Raw genomic sequence first — 23,022 nt, 5'->3', positions numbered from 1 at the left:
AGCATCTTCTACAGGTCTCAAAGGCCTGGGACCAGAAAGAATTCCGAAGACTTAGAGAGAATGACAGGAGAGCCCAAGAGCTCCGCGCTAGAGGTGAGAGTGGGGCGATGGTGGTCCCCTGCGAGTCCCTACCTGACGTGTAACTCTGCCAGGGTCCGGCACGTACTCACTGCTCTCAGCACACGGCACACCCCGGCTAGAGAAAGCCCATTGCTGCTGAGGCTGCGGAGAGGAGGGGGCAGACGGCCATTAGCAGGCGGCTGGGGCCCCCGGCCCCGCACAGCTCCAGCCGCCTCCTCCTGGCTCAGCAGCTGGCTGGCTGTCACTCGTGGGATGTCCTGGGTCCTTAGCCAGGGCGTCTTAAAGGGTGAGCCATGAAGCATATGACCTCTCGCCCCACGCAGAGAATAAAGTTCTCCAGCTGGAGCAGTAAAAGCTGGCTCACTGTTTTTGCTTCTCTGACCCTCAGTTTTCTGGTCTGAAAAATAACCACCATTTTAATCCCATTTTACCAATGGGGAACCTGAGGCCAAGAGATATGAAGTTACCTACCCAGGGTCACAAAGCTACTGAGTGCCAGAGCCAGGGTCTAAACGCAAAGCCAAGACTCCAAACCACTGATACCCTAACCTCAACACTCCCCCACTCCCACTCCCACTTGACGCTAAGACCCCAACACATCCCCCCCCCCCAAATGGCACCCCTAGCCCACACCGTGCAACACCACAGCACGCCCAATAGCCTACTACCCTTTCTTCTCATTCCACCACCACACCGACCCACCCCTTCACCCCAAAACCATATCCCACCGTACCACTTCCCACTCCAACAGCCCAGCACCCATCCACCCAATACCCTAGTGCTGGCCCGGTGCAACTCCGCATCCCACCCCACCCCGGGGCTGTTGTCAGGACAAACTGGAATACAAGCTACTGATGGACAGTGAACACGTTCTACATGTTCAAGGGATTTTTTTTTTTTTTTTTTTTGGTATGCGGGCCTCTCACTGTTGTGGCCTCTCCCGTTGCGGAGCACAGGCTCCGGACGCGCAGGCCCAGCGGCCATGGCTCACGGGCTCAGCCTCTCCGCGGCATGTGGGATCCTCCCGGACCAGGGCACGAACCCGTGTCTCCTGCATCGGCAGGCGGATTCTCAACCACTGCGCCACCAGGAAAGCCCAAGGGATTTTTATAACTGGAACAGAGGGGCTCATGCCAGAGGCAAAGGCAAGGCATGGCTGAACCACTCCTACTACACTGGAGGTGGAAGAAAAAGGAGAGCTGGTCGGTGGAGCAGCACTCTTTCTGGTGACTGTGGGCACGGGGTCCAGGGGTGGCGGGGACCAGCTGGGGCTCTCCTGGGCCCTCCCTGGTAGTCGACAGTGGGGTGGGCGACTCACTCCAGCTTCCTGGCGATGTGCAGCTGGGCTGAAGCCTCCGCCATCAGTTGACAGCCTTCATCTTCCAGCTGGTTCCCTGAGAGGCTGAGACAGAGGGGTCTGATGCCCTGTGCTACCCCTCGACCCTCAGCATTCACACGGTCAAAGCATCCCTCCAACAAATGAGACTCAATTATAATGAACATTGAAAGACTGTGTACCACATGCCTGGCACTGTCCTAGATGCTTTTACAATTATCGGATATTTAATCCTCATCACAACCCTACGAAGCAGGCACTATAATTCTCCTCATTTTACTGATGAGTTAACCCATGGTTAAAACACTTGCTCAAAGTTGGGCCTGGGATTTGAACTCCAGCAGCCTGACTTCAAGGTCCCATCGGCAACTGTTTCTTTATGCTGCAACCTACATAATTACTTCTTGTGATGAGCTCCACGCTTATAGGGAAATCTGATCTAGTCTGGGGACCAGCAGCTTGCCTGATGTTTGAGCTACTTGCTAGAAAAACTAGGAGTTCAATAGGTAAGGGGTGGGAGAGAGATGGGGGAAGGGTGTTCCTGGCAGTAGGAACAGCACAGTCAAAGATCCCATGGCATAGCACATTAGAGGACTTGAAAAAGAGCCGCTATGTCTGCATTAAAGATGGAGTGGGAGGGTGGGGTCAGATGGGGCTTGTGCGGTTGGGGACACGGTTCTGGATCACACAGGCTTTTAGGATTTGGGCTTATCCTGAGCACTGGGAAGGGGGCAGGCAGTAAAAGGCAGTTCAATGCCAGGTGGAGGTGGCCAGGACGGAAGCCTAGTGAGGAGGTATCCACATGAAAGATGAGAGTGGTCTGGACTAGGGAGGTGGATGAAGAGGATGGAGAAAAGAGAACTTTTTTTTTTTTTTTTTCAGTGCTGCATGGCAGGTAGGATCTTAGTCCCAGACCAGGCGGGGTCTTAGTTCCCTGACCACGGATTGAACCCATGCCCCCTCCAGTGGAAGCACAGAGTCTTAACCACTGGACTGCCAGGGAAGTCCCCAAGAGAATGGTTTTGAGAACTATATAGGGGGTAGGTCGACTCAGGATGCACTGGCTATAGGAGGAGGGCAAGGGAGCTGAGAGGTGTCTGGTCTGTGTAACCAGGTGGGTGATGGGACACACGTGCAGGTGAGAAAACTGGGGGAGGGACAGGCTTGGTGGTGGCGAGGTGGGTGGAAGTATGTGAGTTGGGTAAAAACCACCTTCTAATCCTGTCTTGGTTCTCCCAATGGGACAAGGTCAAGGCTCAAGCTTTGGTCATCAAGGCAGCCCTCACCCCATCCATCTTGCCCTAAGGTGGGGCCACTCTAAATACATGATGGCATTCCATCACCCCACCTTCATGCCCATTTGATTTCCTGGCATGATCGTGGCAGGGGTCCCTTCCCGGTGACATGACAGGACCTCCACCAATCCCCAAACCCCACTCTCAAAGGCTCTGCTCAGGAGCTGGGCATCATGGGAATTTCTCCAGCCCAAAAAGAGAAGGTCATCTCATGCTACTCTGGGAGGAAGACAGGGTGAGGGGACCCTGAGGGCTGTGGTCTGAAAGACAAGACTACATGTGATGAGGTTTCTGCTTTGCAGATCTCAGTGAGGATGAGGCCAGGAGCCAGACTGTCTGAGCCTGAACTCTAGCCTAGACTCTTCCTAGCCTTGTGACCTTGAGCAAATTTGCCTTTCCGTGGCTAATTTCCTCCACTATAAAGTGCACATAGTAACAGTACTTACATCATAGAGATATAAGGATTAAATGAGAGGATGTATGTAAAAGCACCTGGGACAGGACGGGTGCTAAATAACGGTAGCTGTTAGGATGATCTGATTCCCCCAAATTCTTAATGAAGCAGCATGCCCTTCCCCACACCATCCACCCAAAGCTGAGGCCTTGCCTACGCTGCCCTGCCCTCCCTTTCTGTCTCCTGTCCCAGCGTTCCCCATGATACTCACTCCACTTCATCCAGGTGTGGACCTTCCCGGAGCTGGGCTATGAGTACTTCCACATCATGGACCCCGAGCTGACACTTCTGGAGCCTGCAGCGGGGGTAGGGCCGAGAGACTCAAGGTAAGAAGCTACGCTATGCCTCCTGTAGCTCTGAGTGAGGCTACCCGGAAGGGGCTGGAGCAGCCAGGAGGCCAGCAGACCCGGGTCTAATCTTGGCGTTGTTTTTCAGTAGCTGGGTGACCTGGGATAAGGCACCTAACCTATCTGAGACTCAGTTTTCTCCTCTATCAAATGGGACTAATAATGTGTACTTTGCAGGGTTTTCAAAAGAATCACAATGAGGTAATGCATATAAAATACTACAGTGCCAAGCACAAAGCAAGGGTCCATTAAATTACAGCTATTATTGTTGTTATGACAAGTGCTCCATGTTCAGGCCGGGATGGGTTACTCATGTCCTTTCCCCGCTCCACATATGCTTTTTCCTTTATCCTCCCTGCCCCTGCCATGCCTCCTCTGGGAAGGGACCCTCCCTTCATATCATATCCCTCCCCTCAAAGCAATGGATCCCACCCCACTGAGGTACCTGAGTGCCAGGCTTCTCCTCTGAGCCTCTTTCCTCTGGTTGGCATTTCCCCGTAGGTCTGGGTCTCTGGCAAGAACAAATCCAACACTGGCCTGGGCTCAGGAGTCCAGGGCCTGAGGGACCAAACCTCTTCCCTTGGTTTCTAGGAACTGAAGACCCTATAGCATGACCCACAGTGAATGAATAACAAAGATGGCTGCCTGCAGGTACTAAAGGTGCTATTCAGCAAAGCAGCAGGGAAAAAGGTTTAAGGTCAATTGGGACCTTTATTCAAATTCTGGCTCTGCCATATATAGCTGTATGGCCTTGGGTAAGTCCCTTCACCCATCTGAGCCCCAGTTTTCTCTTTTCTAAAGTGGGATGACAACATCCAACACATAGAGTGATCGAAGGACTGAATGAGACGATGTATGGTAAAGTGCCCAGCATAGGCAAGCTTAGCAAAGTGCAAGCTTAGTGAAAAGAAGCTGCTATTGTCTAAGATGCCATAGTCTCCATTTGTAGATGTACCATCTGTGATTCAGAAGGCCAGGAGCATGGACTGCATGTGGGTGCAGGCTGCGGGAAGCCAAGGCACCGTCAAGTGTTCTCTCCGACTGGGCCAGGGGAGGACTGGGGTCTGCAGGGATGCTGGAACATCATGGATTTTCACAGACTTCTAGATCAGTGCTGTCCAAAAGAACTCTCTGCGATGATGGAAGTGTTTTCTATTTGTTCCATCCACTATGGAAGCCACTAGCCACCTGTGGCCATTGAGAACTTGAAATGTGGCTCAAGTGGCTGATGAACTGAAATGTTCATTTTATTTAATTTTAATTAATATAAAATTAAATAGCCACATGGGCTAGTAGCTACCGCATTGGACACCATAGCTCTATGCAGTCAGAGGGTAAAAAGACATTGGTCCTCCCAGATCCCTGTATGGGTGAGGAAACTGAGGCTCAGAGCAGGGAAAGGACTTGCATGAGGACATACAACTTCATGTGTCTCTGAGTCTCACAGGGAGGGGTGTGTGGGAAACACAGAAAGTTCTTTATTTCTGCCCAGTAAGGACTGGCCAAGCTGGAATCGATGCACAGCTGGAACAGCTAGCGCTTGTATGGCAAATGGATGCCAGCAGTGCTCTAGGCACTTTAAATGTGTTAATTCGTTTAATTCTCAGAACAAGTCTAAGATGTTGGTACCATAATTGCCTTCCTCCTTTTCTAATTGGAAGAGTTTTCCCTGCATAGTATCTCCAGTCTCACCATATCTTCATGTCCTCCATATATAAGGGTCTGATTCACTCTGAGACTTCTGATGATACCCGCTCATCACAGGAGCTGGATGTGGTCCAGAGACACTAGAGGAAGCTAAGTCCTTGGCCAACTCTGAGAAGTAAGTCATCTCCCAGGGGAGAAGTAGCAAGGAAAATCCCCGCATTCCAGCTCTTCCTAAGCTCTTTTTGCCACCTTCCCCCACAACTACCTAAGCCCAGATTGCTTCTCAGAATGAGCCCAAACCCACCCCATCCCTAGCTTCTTACCCGTGTAGCTCTGTAGCCGTCTCTGTGGGTGGGGAGAGAAGGAAGATGAGGTCCGCCTTCCTGCAGGGTCAGACGTTGAGCCGTGAAACCAGTACACCAGCCCTACCTGTGCACCCTGTGCTTCCCCAAACATCCAGAGAAAGCTGATTTTGTAATCGACAGAGAAACTACAGAACTGGCAAAAGTGCTCAATAGCAAACACATAAAATTGTGACTATGTCGCTGCTAGACGAATCATGAGTGTTTTAAAAAGTCAGGAAAACAATTTTTGCTAGAAAAATGATAAAAGTTACGAATGCGGAGAGCTTTTATAGGAGCCACAGTATTGGGATTAAGAGACATTGACACTTCATCTACCCCGTGACCCAAACTGGCTAGTTCAGCACCACGGAGAGCGACACGGGATTCCGGATCCCTTCCACTCTGCCTGTTGTTCCTAGATTTGTTGATTCATTCCCTCAACCACCCATCTATCCGTCTATCCATTTATCTTTCCACTCACTCACTACTTATTGAGTACGAGGTGCCAGGCCTGAGCTAGGCTCTGGAGATACTGATGTGAGTAAAACAGACTCACGCATGCACACGTAGGTCTTACAGACCAGTGGCCTCCTCCTTTTCCCATCCCCACTTTCTCCTCCCCTTTTCTCAAGACCCTGAAGGCCAGGATCCCACCCCTCCTGCTCACCTGACCTGCAGCATCCTGACGGTGGGGCACGTGACCGCCACGTTCGTCAAGGAGAGGAGGGTTGACACGGAGACGTTGCTGAGGCTCAGGCTGCATGATTGTGGCAAAGGTGTCAGGAGTGAATCCCCCATCCCATCCAGCCCAGACTCTCTTTGCTCTCCAAGGGAGGAGGGGGAGGTCACTCAGGCAGGGGTGGTGGAAAGACAGCTTACTCAAGCTTCCGGAGCCGCGGCAGGCAAGTCAGTACCTCCACGATGTTCAGCACCTCCCAGTCCTTGAGTTGGTTGTCCCGAAAACTATAGGGAGACAGAGGCCCAGTCCCTCAGCCCTGGGGTTGGGAGACTTGGGAGCCCCAGGTGGCAGGTGACAGGCCTGGCCATCTTCATGCAGGAGACACAAGATAGGGGCCTACGAGAAGTTCGTGGTATCCGGCAGGCCCAGCTAGGAGGAAAGGCCCTCTGATGGCCTCACTTCCATCCCAGTTCAGTCCCTCTGGGAGAGTTTCTGCCTGGTGGCCCAAGGGATCCAGATGATGGACTGTGAAGGCCTCATGAGGTGGGATGAGGGGACACAGCGTCCTGCTCTCTAGGCTCTGTCTGGGATGTGCCTGAGGCCTGAGTTCAGCAGGGCCTCTTGGTTCCCGGGTGATGAGCTGACTGGGATACAGGAGAAGCTGCTTGCAGCCTCGTCTCTGGCCCTGATTCACCCAAAGCCCTAGGCCAAGCACTTTCCTTTCTGACCTCACATTCCCCACCTGTCAAATGGGGTCCACAAACAGCCCTGCCTGGGTTCCTAGCGAGAGGGACAAAACAGCTGAAGAGTATAAGGGTGCCTCTGTGTGTAATCACTTGGTCAGGACAAAGGATCAGAAATGGTGAGCTTGTTGACATTTACTTTTCTTTCTTAATTATTGAGAGTGACCTTAATCTTTTCCCCCATCACCCAGAGTGATCATGAACAAAGACACCCAGCAGAGGGGACAGAGCAGAGCTCTGGCGCAGCTAATGGTCCACTCAACAAGCAGTGCACCCTACTGCTGGGCTGCATCTGCCTGGATGGAGCGTCTTTTCTAAATCTCATAAAGGTGCCATATTAGGTAGCAGTGGTCCTGCCGGAGAGCTGCTGAGGAGGATCCCTGGTCCCACCCTTCTCAGGCTACTCATACAGACACGGGGCAGGAGTATATTCATACATACGTGCTTAGATGTGTATGTGGATCTAAGTGTGCAGGCATGTGCGTGCTGCACACGTGCATGTATGTGTGGCATAGACTTAAGTGAGCAGGCATGTGCAAGTGCGTGTGCACATATGTGCATGGATGTGGATGTATGTGTGTGTTCCATGCCTTTACGTGTACCCACGCAGCACCTGCCTACACAACGCCATCCCTTCTCTCAGGGTCACAGAAAGAAGGGAGGGACCCTCAAAACTCAAGCTCCTTCAAGATGTCCCAAAATATTAGCACTTCTCTGCGGTCTTTGGGAGCCTTGTGTTTGGATCCAGTCCCACCCAGTTCTGGACTGATGCCTCTCCTCTCTGGGTCTCACTGAAAAAGTAGTGGCCAGACCCTAATGGAATATACAGGACCCAGTCCAGGCTCAAGGGGGGCCCTGGGACCTGGACAGTGCATCCTCCCCTCAGCCAGAGAGCCCTCCTGGAGATCACTCACCTGATCTCTTCCAGCTGTGGACACAGGGGCAAAGCCTGCACCAGGTGGCTGATGCCTTGAGCAGTGATCTTACTTCCTGCTAACCTACAGGGTAAGTAAAGATAGTGTGAAGAATGGGGATGGGAAAAGGGGGAGAGACCAGGAATCTGCCCTGTGTAGGGCTGAGGGGCGGGGGGAGAGTTCCAAGCATTGCCGGTTGAGGATCCATCTCGGTTCCAAGCCCTGACTCACCCCAGCTTCTTCAGGCTCCTCATTGTCGGCAAGCTCCTGGAGAGGGCTTCAGCAAAGGCGTCCCCACACTTCCTGCTCTTAAAGCTGCCAGAGGAAGAGGTGAAGTGGCAGAAGATCAATGGTGGGCAGGGCTTAGAGCTCATCATCCATTCCCTCCTCTGAGAGATGGAATTTAATCCAGTAATGGCAATAGTAGTAGTTATTGCTGTAATTGTTGTAGTAGTAACAAATACATATTATGGCAGACGCTGCTAATCGTCTACCCAAACCCATTCTCCGCTGTAGCTATAACTGGGAACATGGTTTCCCGGCCAGAGGTGGTGTTTCCCAGCCTCCCCTGCAGCTCAGCGTGACCATACGACCCCGACTATGTTGTCAGCCCTGGCATGTGAGTGGAAAGGATGTGCTCTATTTCCAGGACTGAGCTTTAACCCATCGGGCATATCTAATCCGTGTTCTTGCTTTACTTTCCCCCAAGCTAGAGCACGGATGTGTCTGTGACCCAGCTTTGACCGTGCAGATCAAGATGCCCAAGGAGATGATGCTGCATCCACGGAAGGGACCTGGGTCTCTTCATGGCCATGTGGAGCTGAGCCATCCCGCTGACCTGCACCACTTACCTCTGAGTCTTCCGTAAGAGTGAAAAAAAAAAACCAAACCCCAAAACAACTACATGATTTAATCCACTGTACATGTGGGGGAGGGATTCTTTGTTATTGTAGCCTAAACGTTTCTCTAGCTACTACACATATCGAGCCTTTACTCTGTGCCAGGAACTGTGCCACGAAGTGTTTTTCACGCATTATTTCATCTCATTCTCCCAACAACCCTATGAAGTAGGTATTATTACTGATTCATTTTAGGGATAAAGAAACTCAGGCTGAGAGGTTAAATACCCTGTCCAAAGGAAAGAGGCTCTAAAAGCACAGCCTGGATCAGATGCTCCAGCCCATGACTGAGAGAAAAAGAGGGAAAGACTGAATCCAGAAACCATAACTAGATGAGATCTAACTGGATCCCAGAGTTCCTGGAGAGGCAAGGAGCTTCCTCACTGTGTCACAGGCTACGGGGCAGTAAGGAAGGACCTGTCTGTTCTGCTATTCAAGATTCTTCCTCAGTTTTCCTCGGCAGGGTTCTGCCGAGACTGGCTGGCCTCCGCTCTCCCGCAAGTCCAGTTCTCTCCCAGGGATGATCCCAGGTCCCCCACCCCCCACCCCCGAGCTCCCGTCTTTACTCTCACCTGAGATTCTCTACCTGCCCACAGCCTGCCAGGGCTTCAGGGCAGCGGGGCTCCATGGGGCAGCCCTCAAAATCCAGGTGGACGGGGGCATCCCTGTGCCCTAGGACGTTCATCAGGGCAGCCAGGTCGGCATAGGTCAGCGGGAAGTTGTGGAAGGGCATTTGATGGGGGAGGCTCTGGGCTGTGAAGCCAGCCAGCTCGGCCGCCTGTGTCTCACCCACACAGTGACACAGCTCTACAACCTTTGGTCCCGTGAGCCTGCGGGTGGCCAACTTCCTCAGCGCTTGCACCACTGCCGCCTGCTTGGTACCCACCCAGGCCTCATCCCGCTGCGCCAGGAGGCTGAGGAAGGGGCGGCAGGCACAGGATGCCAGGCCCGCCAGAAAGGTGGGAAGGTGGTCTAAGAGGGCCAGTCTAGCCTTGGTTCGCTGCACCCAGCGAGAAGTGAGGGTGACATGTTGGGACAGTGTATCTTTGTCCACCTGGGGGCTGGCCATCAGGTGCAGGGCAGCAAAAAACTCCTGCAGGCTGAGGTGGGTGAAGGCATAGCCTGTCTCCTGGTGCCCGGGCCCCGTGCGCACACAGGAGGAGGTCATCAGGCCGAGGGCATCCCCAAAGGCCATCACGGGTGGAGGGATGTCACCTGCAGAGAAGATGACCTTCCCTGTCTCCAGGCCCCGCAGGGCCACCTCCCCGAGACCCAGCAGGGACTCGGCAGGCAGAAACCCTCGGGGGCTGAGGGTTAGCACCATCTGCACGTAGCTCTGGGTCATGGTGGGCAGGAGGGCCGCAGACTGGCCTGGAGAGCTGCCGGGGAGCAGATGGTAGAGGCAGAGGCAGGCGACTCGGCACAGAGCGGGCACGGCACACATGCTCCAGAGACGTCTGTTTGCCCGCAGCTCTGCTAGGGCTGCCTCCCGGGATGGCTGGTTGCCGAAGAAGAGGCCCACGTACTCCTCCACCCGCGGCCCGTCAAAGCCCCACATGTGGACCGTGGCCGCCTCGGTGGGCAGGCAGGCGGGCAGCTTCCCCGGACGGGAGGTGGCCATTACCCAGCAGCCAGGCAGGAGGGTCCCACGGCAGAGGCGGGAGAAGAGGGTGAGGGCTGATGCTGGGTCCTCAGGGCCTGCAGTCTCCTTGCTGGAGCAGGGGTGGAAGATCTCGTCCAGCCCATCAAAGATCAGCAGGATTCCGTTAGCATTCTCCTTCAGGTACTGGAAGACAGCCTCGGGGCCAGCCTCAGGCCTCAGGTACAGATCAAAAAGGAGCTGGGGTAGGGTCAAGAAACCTGTGATCACATTGAGCTGGCGGAATTCGAAAAGGAACAGGGCCTGGAAGCGGTCCAGCTGACCATCGGCCCACTTCTGGCAGAGCCGGTGGGCCAGCGTGGTCTTGCCCATGCCCGCCTGCCCCAGAAGCACCGTCACTCTTGGGCCCCTGTTGGCCTTGGTGTTGAAGAGGTCCCGAATGTTCACGTCGGTGCCATCTTCTGCCTTGGGGTCTCCTGTAATGGCCCCCTCCTGAGTGTCAAAGGGTGCTGAGGCCCGGCTCCATTGCAAGATTGGAGGGATGTAGGCTTGGGGGAAGGCAAGCGGCTGCCCTGGCCTGGGGGTCCTGTCAGCATAGCGCTGCCGGGCAGAAGTCTTAAGCAGCTGCAGGTACCTCTTGGCCGGCTCTGCAGGGGACAGAGAGATTGCATGAGAGCGGGGGGCCTCCCCGCGCCGCTCACCACAGTATCAGGTTGTTGGGGAGCCTGTAGCCTTGGCCATGTACGTATGGGGGTGGGGGGTGGGGTGGCAAGTGCACACAGGTGCTCTTGTGTTCCCCAAATTCCTAGAATTAATTGGTTCTGCAGAAGCACAGGCTCTGGCAGCCATTTACACAGGGAAGTAGGAATGGGGAAGTGTGGACCACGGCTCTATTTGTTTTGCAACAATGTAAGTGGTGTAAAGTTTTCAATGAGATGGTAGAGGGGAAAGGGGGCCCTTCCTCTGCAATATCTTATTGGAACAAGCTTCTACTGTGATATCGAAGTAAGCTGCCTGCGGCCCCCGTCCCCACAGTACTTCGGTTGGGCGATGCCCACGATGAGCGCTAACACCCTGCAGGGCCAGGCACTGAACCGTCAGAACCGCGGAAGCTGGTCCATAGTCAATACCTACATGGCCGGGTGTTGACTTTAATTGCTGGGTCATTTGGGAGATCTTGGGTGGCCCATGGGAGGGCCCGGAGCCACTGTTGGGGGACACTGGATACCCCTGCTGGGGGGCGCCTGACATAGTGTTCTATTTTATACAGATATGAATCCTCTGACCAGCTGTGAATCCTCTGGCTATGCCCCATGGGGCTCGGTTTCCCAGCTGCTGGGGCAGCTGGTGGAGAATGACAGAAGTTTCTGTCCCGGCCTGACTGGTCCACAGCAGCCCCCATGTCTTCCCAGCGGCCCCCAAGGCTTCTGCCTTGCTATCCAGCTCAGCCCTAGACCGGCCAATGGGAGCCCAGTTCTGAGGTCATGCTGGTCACATCCCTGGAGCTCCCTCAACCCTGAGGACATGGGAGTATCCCCGGAGAAGCCTGGATGGTGAAGCTGTGACCTGCTGGGTTGCTTTGAGCTCCTTCAGCTGAGCCATCTCTGGAGAAGCCCCGCTGTGGCCCACTGGGCAAGGTGCTTCCTTGCCAGACCTAGCTCTCTCCTCTGCCCACCCAGGACCTCCTCTTCTTCCCTCCTGGGATCTTGGAAGACAAGAGTCAGGGGGCCCGTGACTGGAAGCCTGTTATCAGGGGACAGAGTCCAGGATCTGTGTCCTTACCCCAAGGCAATCTAATCCAGTGTTTGGGTCCCTCCCCACCTTGGTACCCACCTTGCTGCTGCTTCTTGCACTGCTTTGGGCAAGGTGAGGACCCACAGCTCTGATGAGGCCGCTTGAGGCCTGGAAAGAATGAAGGAAGGAGTAAGGGGTGAGGTTTGGGGGCCTGGGCTGAGGGGGTAGCCAGCACCTTCAGGGAGCTCCATTCCATAGACAGGCAGCAGCCAGACAAGTATATCCACACTCAGGGACTGAGTGAAGGCAGGCGGCAGGCAAAGGCTGCATCAGCATCAGTTCCTGTTTGCAGAGGGGTCCCAGGCCCAAGTGAGAGGGCCGGAGGCTCTGGGCCTGGGGATCTCCCAGCCCAGAATGCAGGAAGCAGGACCCACAGCCAACAGCCTCAAGCACTAAATGGCTTGGAAAGCACCCAGCTCTGTCGAGGGCACTGCTGGTTGGAAAAGTGGAGCTTCCAGGAGGCTTGGTGCCCTCCCTCCTGTACCAGTGTGTTTTATCCCCCTTATTTCACATCTTCCAAATTTCCTCACTTCTCTTACTAGTTTCATGAGTTCTTGTCTGGTTGCATGGATTTTCAAGAGTCGCTTTAATACCTTTCTGAAGAGGTTGGGAAAGGAAGAAAAAGAACAAGGAGGAAGGGGAGACAGAAAGGAGGGGAGGAAGGAAGAAAGAGGGCTATGGAAGAATTTTAAGAAGTAAAGCAGGACACTCCTACAGACGGGCACTGGTGATCAATCAGAACGGCTGCTGGAGCAGGCCCCTTGCCCTGCCAGGTGTTAAATTTTTAGATGCTGGTCTGCAGGGAAACCCAGGGGTCCCGAAGAGGGGTTGGAATTAGTGTAAGATATATTTGGCTGCTCTGAGCGGCTTGCAGGATCTTAGTTCCCCGACCAGGGATTGGATCTGGGCCCTTGGCAGTGACAGCACTGAGTCCTAACCACTGGAACACCAAGGAGTTCCCTTCTATTTCAATATTTTAATGAGTCTTTTACTAATAAGGACTCACTAGCTAAATATCAACCAGGCCTGGTCACAGCCAGGTGACAAGTATTTCAGCTCAGCGATAAGGGACAGAGGGGCCAGGTAGCAAACAGTTTTGATTTATTGGGGAGCTAGGATTATGGGATGGATGTTTTCTGTTATAGCCATGCACAGCTATAAGTAAAAAGTCAATATTTCTATGGAAATAAAGGTTCTGAAACCACAGCAAACATCATACTTAATGGTCAAAGACTGAAAGCTTTTCCTCTAAGATCAGGAACAAGGCAAGGATGCCTGCATTCACCACTTCAACTCAACATAGAACTGGCAGTTCTAGCCAGAGCAATTATACCAGAAAAAGAAATAAAAGGCATCCAAATTGGAAAAAAGAAGTACACTTATTTCTGTTTGCAGATGATCAGATCTTATATGCAGAAAACCCCAAAGACAACCACAAAAAAGCTGTTAGAACTAATAAATGAATTCAACAAAGTAGCAGGATATTAAGTCAACACACAAAAGTCAGTTACATTTCTATACATGAACAACGAACAATCTGAAAGAAAATGACCAAAATAATTCCATATACAGTAGTATCAAAAAGAACAAAATACTTAGGAATTAACTTAACCAAGGACGTGAAAGATTTGTACGATGAAAACTACAGAATGTTGCTGAAAGAAATTAAAGAAGACATAAATAAATGAAACACATGTTCGTGGATTGGAAGACTTACTAATGTTGAAAATTTCAACATTACCCAAAGTGATCTATAGATTCAATGCAATCTCTATTACAATCCCAAGCCATTTTTTGCAGAAATAAAGCAGCCCATTCTAAAATTCATGTGGGGGGCTTCCCTGGTGGCGCAGTGGTTGAGAGTCCGCCTGCCAATGCAGGGAACACGGGTTCGTGCCCCAGTCCGGGAAGATCCCACATGCCGCGGAGCGACTGGGCCCGTGAGCCACGGCCGCTGAGCCTGCGCGTCCGGAGCCTGTGCTCCACAACGGGAGAGGCCACAACAGTGAGAGGCCCGCGTACCACAAAAAAAAAAAAAAAAAAAGTAAAAGTAAAATTCATGTGGAATCTCAAGGGACCCCAAATGGTCAAAACAATCCCAAAAAAGAACAAAACTGAAGGATTCACACTTCCTGATTTCAAAACTTACTACAAAGCTACAGTAATTAAAAACAGTGTGGTATCGGCATAAAGACAGACATAAAGACCAATGGAATAGAATAGACAGCCCAGAAATAAACCCTCACATATATGGTCAAGTGATTTTTGACAAGGGTGCCAAGACCATTCAATGGGGGAAAGGACAGTCTTTTAAACAAATGGTGCTGGGAAAACTGGATATCCACATGCAGAGGAATAAAGTTGGACTCTTACCTAACACCATATACAAAACCTAACTCCAAGTGAATCAAGGGCCTAAATGTAAGACCTAAAACAATAAAACTCTTAGAAGCAAACATAAGATGAAAGCGTACGACACCAGGACTGGCAATGATTTCTTGGAGATGATACCGAAGGCACGGACATCAAAAGAATAAACAGAAAAATTGGACTTCATAAAAATTTTTTAAATCATACATCAAAAGACCCTACCCACAGAGTAAAAAGGCAACCCACAGAATAGGAGAAAATATTTGTAAAACATATATCTGATAAGCGATTAATATCCATAATACAGACAGAACTCCTAAAACTCAACAACAAAAAACCAAAGAAGCCAATTGAAAATGGGCAAAGGACTTGAATAGACATTTCTCCAAAAAAGATATATGAATGGCCAATAAGCACATGAAAAGGCGCTCAACATCACTAATCATTGGGACTTCCCTGGTGGGCCTGTGGGTAAGACTCCGTACACCCAATGCAGGGGGCCCGGGTTCGATCCCTGGTCGGGGAACTATGTCCCGCATGCCACAACTAAGAGTCCTCACACCACAACTAAAGACTCCGCACGCTGCAACTAAAGATCCCGCATACCGCAACTAAGACCCAGTGCAACATAAATAAATAAACAAATAATTTTTTTAAATCGCTAATCATTAGGGAAATGCTAATCAAAACTACAATGAGATACCACGTCACACCCATTAGGATGGCAACTATCAAAAAAACAGAAAACAAAAAGTATTGGTGAGGATGTGGAGAAACTGGAACCCTTGTGCACTGTTGGTAGGAATGTAAAATGGTGAAGCCTCTGTGGAAAACACTGTGGAGGTGTCTCAAAAAAATTAAAAATAGAGTTGCCATATGACCCTGGATCCTGGATATAAGAATTGAAGCAGGGTTTTGAGGGGATATTTGTTTACCCATATTCATAGCAGCATTATTCACAATAGCTAAAATATGGAAACAACCCAAGACTCCACTGAAGGATGAATGGATAAGCAAAATGTGATTTACACATACAGTGGAATATTAACCTTAAAAAGGAAGGAAATTCTGACACCTGCTACAACATGGATGAACCTTGAGGACATTATGCTAAGCGAAATAAGCCCGTCAAAAAGGACAAATATTGTACAATTCCACTTATACAACGTACTTAGAGTAGTTAAAGTCAGAGAGAGAGAAAGTAAATGGTGGTTACCAGGGGCTGGGGGAGGGATGAATGGAGAGTTATTGTTTAATGGGTAGAGTTTGCTTTACAAGATGAAAAGAATTATGGAGATGGATGGTGGTGGTGGCACGATGATGTGAGTGTATTTAATACACTGAACTGTACACTCAAAAGTAGTTACGATGGTAAATTTGATTCCATGTAATTTACCACATAAAAAAAAAAAAAACGAAAGAAAGATTCTGAATAGAGTGTGGCCTATGAATCAGTGAGGAGGACCGTCTGATCGCTGACCTTGCTGCTCTCCATCAGAAAATCAGTCAGAGGCTTCCTGGGTGTGGACGGCAGTCTGTGGGTTAGTGTCAGGCCTGCGAGTGTCTGAATGGTGAGGGGCCTGAGTCTGTGGGGCTGGAGCACGAGGCCCTGAGGCTCGGGGACAGGGAAGTGAGAACGGGTTTTCCCTAGTGAAACCAGACAGGGGGATTCTGGCAGTGGTCCAGGGCTGACAACTTCAGATTCTCTCAGGAGGCTCCAGGCTAGACCCCTGGGAACATGTATCAGGACAGGCCAAAGCCTTGAGGGGCAGAGAGGGGGTGCAGGTGAGTCTGGGAGTCATGGTGAGGGACCTGGGAAGTGTGCAGATGGGTCCAAGGATGAGGAGGCTGGTTTATGGGAAATGGCTGTGACCAGCCACCACCACCAGCCTGCTCTAGGTTTGAGGTGAGGACTTAGCATGCTCACCCCCACTCCCACTCCCCAACCCCAGGGCTTACCAGGGTGGAGCTGAGAGTCTGGTCGGCTTTCCTCGCCAACTTCCAGCTGCCTGGGGAAGCCTGGAAGAGGGAAGGAGATAATATGCTATGGGCATGTGCTAGGATGCCCTGGGACCAGCTCTGGCCCCATGTCTGGCTGGGGGCTCATCCCTCAGGGTGGGTTCCCAGCAAGGGAAAGATCTATACTCAGCTATCTGTGGAGGGCACAGCTGGTGGTGAGCCTTGAAGGCACCTGGGGGCAGACACGTGTGCATATCTAAAGGTTTGTGCAAACACAGGTATGCGTGTGCATATGTGCATACACGTACGTGTGTATCCACGCGTGTGTACACTGTTCCTCCCCGCCTGCCCTGCACTCTGCCTTGTAGAGTTCTTGAGTCAGTTCTCACTTTCTCTCCAAGAACACCGTCACCCCTCAATGTTCTGTGCTTCCCCACGGTGCTGTGTAAATAGAAAGAGCCCAAGAAATGTTCGCTGGACAGAACAGAGCTCAATCAGCCTGCACAGAAGCAGCAGCCAGAGGGCTCTCCCTGTGACTGTCTCTGACTCTGCATTGCGAAAAGAAGCCTCTTGCACGTTACAGGCTATTTGGAATTTCCTGGCAGGAAGAAGTCACCTGGTCCTTTCTCTCTGTGCATCCTGCCTTTCTGGGCAACGGGGGTGGTACAAGGTGGAAGGAGGAGACCTCCAGGTCCCCAGAGGATTTGGTGGTGTTGGGGCATTTGCTCCAGGGGGTGCAGAGAAACATGGCATTTTGTTCCTGGTTTGGCCATGCTGTCTCTGAGCCAGACAGGTCCCGGCCTCGCCTGGGCCTCTCTGGCTCCCCACGTCCCGGGCTAGCTGGTGGCGTTGCACTTCTCACGGCCACTCTTACCGTCTCCGTGGCCCCAAGTGCTCAGCAACGGCACCTCCAGGTCCAGCGGTACGTCCAGCTCCATGCACACGCAGTGGATGAACTCCTGCCAGGTGCTCTGACCCTGGGTGTGCAGTTTGCTGAGTTGTTGGATGACCCTCTGTGTGGGGTCTGGGGACTGGTCCCCGGAGTCCAGGTCCATGTTGGGGAGGAAGAACTTCACCTTGGCGCTCAGCCATTCTGGGTCTTTGCTGAGCAGCCTCACGAGACATCTGTACAGGTTCTCGGTGCCCAGCTGGAGGCTAATGGGGTCCATGAGCAGCCCGGCCCTACAGGGACCAGGTAGGCAGGTGAGCTGGGAGGCAGGCGAGCTGGGGGAAAACTCGGCTGGGGGAAGCCAAGAGGGGCAGTCAAAAACCACTCCCTACATCTGAGAGGAAGAGAAGAGACAGACACAGAAGACAAAGAAGTGGCCTCTCCATGGAGTCTCAATGCCATTGCCCAGAGCTTGGTCCCATAAATTAATCTCCTTCTTCTGCATCCTTTGCAAAATTAATCTGTACCTATGTATTGGCTCTGGAATGGTCTAGTTCATCCCCCATGGATAATGCCCTGACGATGCTTTTTACTCATTCTTGTTTCCATGGACCCATTTGTGCTGCTCTCTGTGTGAGCTAAGCTCATGGCAGACAACTAGTTGTCCCCCCAGATCTCTTCTTCCCTTCTTCCTTAGTACTAGAACCCCTGTATATTCCCTGGTCATCTGGAATAGACTATATTTCTCAGCCTCCCTTGCAGTTAGATGTATCCATGTAATTAAATTTTGGCCAATGGGATGTAGGCGGAAATGTTGTATATCATTCTTTGCTTCTTCCTGTTGGCTGGAATGCCGATGTGATGGGTGAGACTTGGGCAGCCATGTTGGATTATGAGGTAGAAGCCAGTACTGAGGAAGATGGAGGGTAAAGCTTTCCTGCCCTGGACTCTCTGACTTTGAATTTCTATTACATGACAAGGAAATACATTTCTATTCTGTGTAAACCCCTGTTGCCTGGGCCTTTCTGCTATTCACAGTGAAATATAATCCTAGCTAATACAGACTGTCTCCTCTCTCTCTCTAAGCAAATTCTCCCCTTCTAAACTGGAACTCTCAAACAACGTGCTGGTAAGAGTGCTAAAATAAGGCAAGGGACACATGTAGTGAAAGCCTAAAAAGTCTGTAGGCCCTTTGATTCAGCAATTCCATTTCTAACATTCTAGCCTTAGGAAACAATCATGGAGGTATACAGAATTTTTAGTTACAAAGCTGTGCACTGCAAGATTATTTTTAATAGTTAAAAATTGGAAGCAACCTAAATATCCAACAGTGGGAGATTAACTGGTTATCCATAATACACTGGAATATACTATAACATTTCCAAATGTACTTTCTGGTACTATTTCCTTAATAATAGAGGCAAACACTCAGAAAGCACTTACTATGTGTTAGGCACTGTTTTACATGCTTTACGTGTCTCATCTAATTATCACAACTCCAGAGACTCCACTTCTAACTCTGAAAAAGGTAGGAGGCCTGCCCAGGGGCCAGCCATACTAATTTCCAGAGGCTGGGGCAAAGACCCTGTGTCCTGGGGTTCAGACGCCAGCTTCTCTCGGCAGAGGCCTACTGGGCACATGTCCCCAGCTCTCTCTGGTCACCCTTCCCCAACTCAACTAATAACAACAACTCCTTGCTCAGGCACAGGGCTTTAGAATTCATGAGACATGCTCACATCTACGGCATGGGCAGGGATCACCATCCCCACTGAAGAGATGGAAAGACTAAGCCAAGGAAGGGTAAAGGACACGCCCGCCCAAGGTCATCATACAAGTCCATGGCAGAGCCAGGCTCAGAACTGAGATTTCTTACCTCTCAGGCCAGTAAATTTCCAAGGCTTGGGATCCCTAGGTGGCACCAGACAAGGGCTAATCCCTGCCCTTTGTGTGATCTTGGAACGAGGATGTGACCATGGCCTAGGGCACAGCTTCTTTTCTGGGCTATAATGTCCAAAATCACGTGGCCCATAAAGAAATCATCCAGGGCAGCAAGGTGCCAGGCGGAAGTGAGGAGTGCCTGGATGGTATAATTTCTGGGAAAGTCCTTCATATTCAAACTTCCCCTCTGGCCAGTCTAACATGACGCTGTTGTTTCCATCATGAGTGCTCTATCCCCTGGGGGTAAGACCTTAAGCTCTTTAAAAACAACCATCCCGGGAAGAAAAAGCACATCATATTATTATTGGCCATTGTGAAAGTCTGTGGGAAATTGCCTTGCAGACAGAGGTTTATAGTAGAAAGAGCCTCAGCCCCAGAGTTCGGAGACGGGTGCGCCTGTCCCAGCTCTGTAACTACTTCTCTGTTCACAGATACTCTCTTTCTAGGCCTTTGGTTGGATCGCATCTCCCTGCCCCTTTGAAATTGGGTACGGCCACGAAACTTGCTTTGGCAATGAAATATGCTAAAGAATGACCCATGTCATGTCTGTGCAGAAGTTCACCTTGTTCTCTCTTTTCCTCTAACACAGTGGCCAGCAGTATTCCAGATCTTGGCTGTTCCTTTAGCCTGGGTCTGGGAAAGAGGATAGTGTGGACTAGAGGCCCCAGTCGATTCATATTAGACAAGAACGGAGACCAGGAAATAACTTTTGTTGTCATAAGCCACGGGGACTTCGCAGGTTGTTTGTTACTGCAGCATACACTAGCCTATCTTAACTGATACACTCTTAATATGAGCAAGTCTCTTCTCTGTCAGGGCCTTGGTCACACCATCCGTGAAAAGGGTAGATACTGATGCAGGCCCTTGTTGATGTTCTCTGTCTGATAATTCTCATTCTCATGCTGAAGGGTGACTAAGGGTAACTTTGCTACATTGGGGGCAGTCCAGGGAGCCATAGGGAGCAGTCCTGGCAGTAGGAGGTGGGGGATGAAGGAGTGGATGGGAGGGAAAGAGAGGAGGCAAAGGGGAATGATCACCTACCTGGCTTCCTGGTTCATCACAGATGTTCTAGGATGTCCACAGAGAGGGTCTCATGGGTTCCTGGGCCAAGTCCCTGAGCTGGATTTTCATGTTCTTTCCATAGGACAGGCTCCTAAGAGAGAGAAGACAGTGCACTCTCCCCATCATTATTCCAAGTTCCAAGAGGAATCCTGTAAAGAAGACACTGACCCCTACCCCTGACACCGCTGAGGACATCGACCCAGAAACAGTCTCCTCGTCTTCAGGTACAGATCTTCTTCTTCCCCAACCAAGATTCTTTTTGTCCCCGGACTGTTCACAGCCCAGCCCTCCCTGGTGTCACCTCCCACCGTATCTGGCCCAGAGGATGCCCCTCTTCCTCTTCCAACTTGAACATTCCCCTTACAGTGACTTGTGACGTCACTGCAGGCCCCTCAAATTCAGCAGACTTATTACAGCTAATTTATTGGATGAAAATGGAATAATCCTTACCACAGATGTCAGCTTCCTTTCCTAATAAAACTCCAAAGAGGTTAGAATGTGCAGTCTTTTCTCTTAATACATCATGAAGAAGTTTTTAAATAATCAAGAGCAAACATTCTTCTTAGTGAGAAAACCCAGAGGCATCGATCACTATCTCACCAAGAGGACAATAAAATGATGCTCTGATATTTTATAATAACTATAAATGGAGTATAACCTTTAAAAATTGTGAATCATTATGTTGTATACATGTAACTTACATAATATTGTACATCAACTATATCTCAATAAAAAATAAAATAAAATGATGCTCTGGCACAAATGCCTACGTAATACAGCTTTAGAGATCTTGTCTAACAATAAGGAATAGAGAAGAAAAAAGATGGCTAAAAAGTACGTGGAAGAACGGAAGAAAGGCAAAAGATCAGAGTAGTGTGCATTGATTATCTCCAACGTATGAGGAATGTAACAACAAAGTTCCAGACTTTAGATCAATCCACATCAGGGGGGCACATTCTATAAAGAGCCCAGAAATAAACCCACACACCTATGGTAAATTAATCTTAGGCAAAGGAGGCAAGAATATACAATGGAGAAAAGACAGTCTCTTCAGCAAGTGGTGCTGGGAAAGTTGGACAGCTGCATGTAAATCAATGAAGTTAGAACACACCCTCACACCATACACACAATAAACTCAATGGCTTAAAGACTTAAATATAAGACATGACACCATAAAACTCTTAGAAGAAAACATAGGCGAAACATTCTCTGACATAAATCGTACCAATGTTCTTAGGTCAGTCTCCCAAAGCAATAGAAATAAAAGCAAAAATAAACAAATGGGACCTAATCAAACTTACAAGCTTTTGTACTGCAAAGGAAACCATAAACAAAATGAAAAGACAACCTACGGACTGGGAGAAAATATTTGCAAATAATGTGACGGACAAGGGCTTAATTTCCAAAATATACAAATAACTCATACAACTCAATAACAAAAAAACAAAAAACCTAATCAAAAAATGGGCAGAAGACCTAAATAGACATTTCTCCAAATAAGATACACAGATGGCCAATAGGCACATGAAAAGATGCTCAACATTGTTAATTATTAGAGAAATGCAGATCAAAACTACAATGAGGTACCACCTCACATCAGTCAGCATGGCCAGCATTAAAAAGTCTATGAATGCTGGAGAGGGTGTGGAGAAAAGGGAACTCGCCTACACTGTTGTAGACTGGTGCAGCCACTATGGAGAACAATATGGAGGTTCCTCAAAAAACTAAAAATAGAGTTGCCATATGATCTGGCAATCCCACTCCTAGGCATATACCCAGATAAAACTATAATTCAAAAAGATACATGCACCCCTATGTTCATAGCAGCACTATTCACAATAGCTAAGACATGGACGCAAACTAAATGTCCATCAACAGATGAATGGATAAAGAAGAAGTGGTGTGTGTGTGTATATATATATATATATACACACATACACACACACATATATACGTGTATATATATGTATATATACACACACACAATGGAATACTACGCAGCCATAAAAGAGAATGAAAGGGTGCCATTTGCAGCAACATGAATGGAACTAGAGATTATCATACTAAGTGAAGTAGGTCAGAAAGAGGAAGACAAATACCATATGATATCACTTATATGTAGAATCTAAAATATGACTCAAATGAACTTATCTACAAAACAGACTCACAGAGAACAGACTTGTGGTTGCCAAGGGGGAGGGGTGGTGGGGGAGGGATGGACTGGGAGTTTGGGATTAGCAGATGCAAACTATTACGTATAGAGTGGATAAACAACAAGGTCCTACTGTATAGCACAGGGAACTATATTCAATATCCTATAATAAGCCATAATGGAAAAGTATAGGAAAAAGACTATATATATATACATATATATAAATGTATATATATGTATATATATATGTATATATATATAACTGAATCACTTTGCCATATAGCAGAAATTAACACAACATTGTAAATCAACTACACTTCATAAAATAAATTTTTAAAAAGGAGAACATATTCTAATATAACAGAGATAAGTACTGTAGTTAGAAACAAGGAGAAAAAAACACAGCCTGTTAAAGAGCTACTGAGGTAATAATGGTTTTTTTAAAAAGAAAACTTTCAAATTCTAACAGAAGAAATGGAGAGAAGCATGAGCAAATTGAAATAAAGCCTTGCTATGGAC

General features: G+C 49.6%; 1 protein-coding gene across 1 annotated transcript in view; it reads right to left on the bottom strand.

Annotated features, from left to right (window-relative positions):
* The window catches only part of NLRC5 (NLR family CARD domain containing 5), a 116,897-nt gene that overhangs the window by 40,570 nt on the left and 53,305 nt on the right, over positions 1-23,022 (bottom strand). Inside the window, exons 10-23 of the mRNA XM_059044007.2 lie at positions 20,331-20,442; positions 17,337-17,644; positions 16,463-16,522; positions 12,173-12,241; positions 9,312-10,986; positions 8,072-8,155; positions 7,841-7,924; positions 6,384-6,467; positions 6,172-6,261; positions 5,484-5,543; positions 3,959-4,024; positions 3,378-3,461; positions 1,400-1,483; positions 133-222 (exon numbers count right to left, since the gene is read on the bottom strand). Of these exons, the coding sequence (XP_058899990.1) occupies positions 133-222; positions 1,400-1,483; positions 3,378-3,461; positions 3,959-4,024; positions 5,484-5,543; positions 6,172-6,261; positions 6,384-6,467; positions 7,841-7,924; positions 8,072-8,155; positions 9,312-10,986; positions 12,173-12,241; positions 16,463-16,522; positions 17,337-17,644; positions 20,331-20,347 (2,855 nt within the window). The 5' untranslated portion in view covers positions 20,348-20,442. The remainder of the gene's footprint in view (positions 1-132; positions 223-1,399; positions 1,484-3,377; positions 3,462-3,958; positions 4,025-5,483; positions 5,544-6,171; positions 6,262-6,383; positions 6,468-7,840; positions 7,925-8,071; positions 8,156-9,311; positions 10,987-12,172; positions 12,242-16,462; positions 16,523-17,336; positions 17,645-20,330; positions 20,443-23,022) is intronic.

Source organism: Kogia breviceps, chromosome 18 (assembly GCF_026419965.1).
Source record: "Kogia breviceps isolate mKogBre1 chromosome 18, mKogBre1 haplotype 1, whole genome shotgun sequence".
Lineage (NCBI taxonomy): Eukaryota > Metazoa > Chordata > Mammalia > Artiodactyla > Physeteridae > Kogia > Kogia breviceps.
Note: the sequence above shows the minus strand (reverse complement) of the source record. Positions and strands in the feature narration are given on the sequence as shown.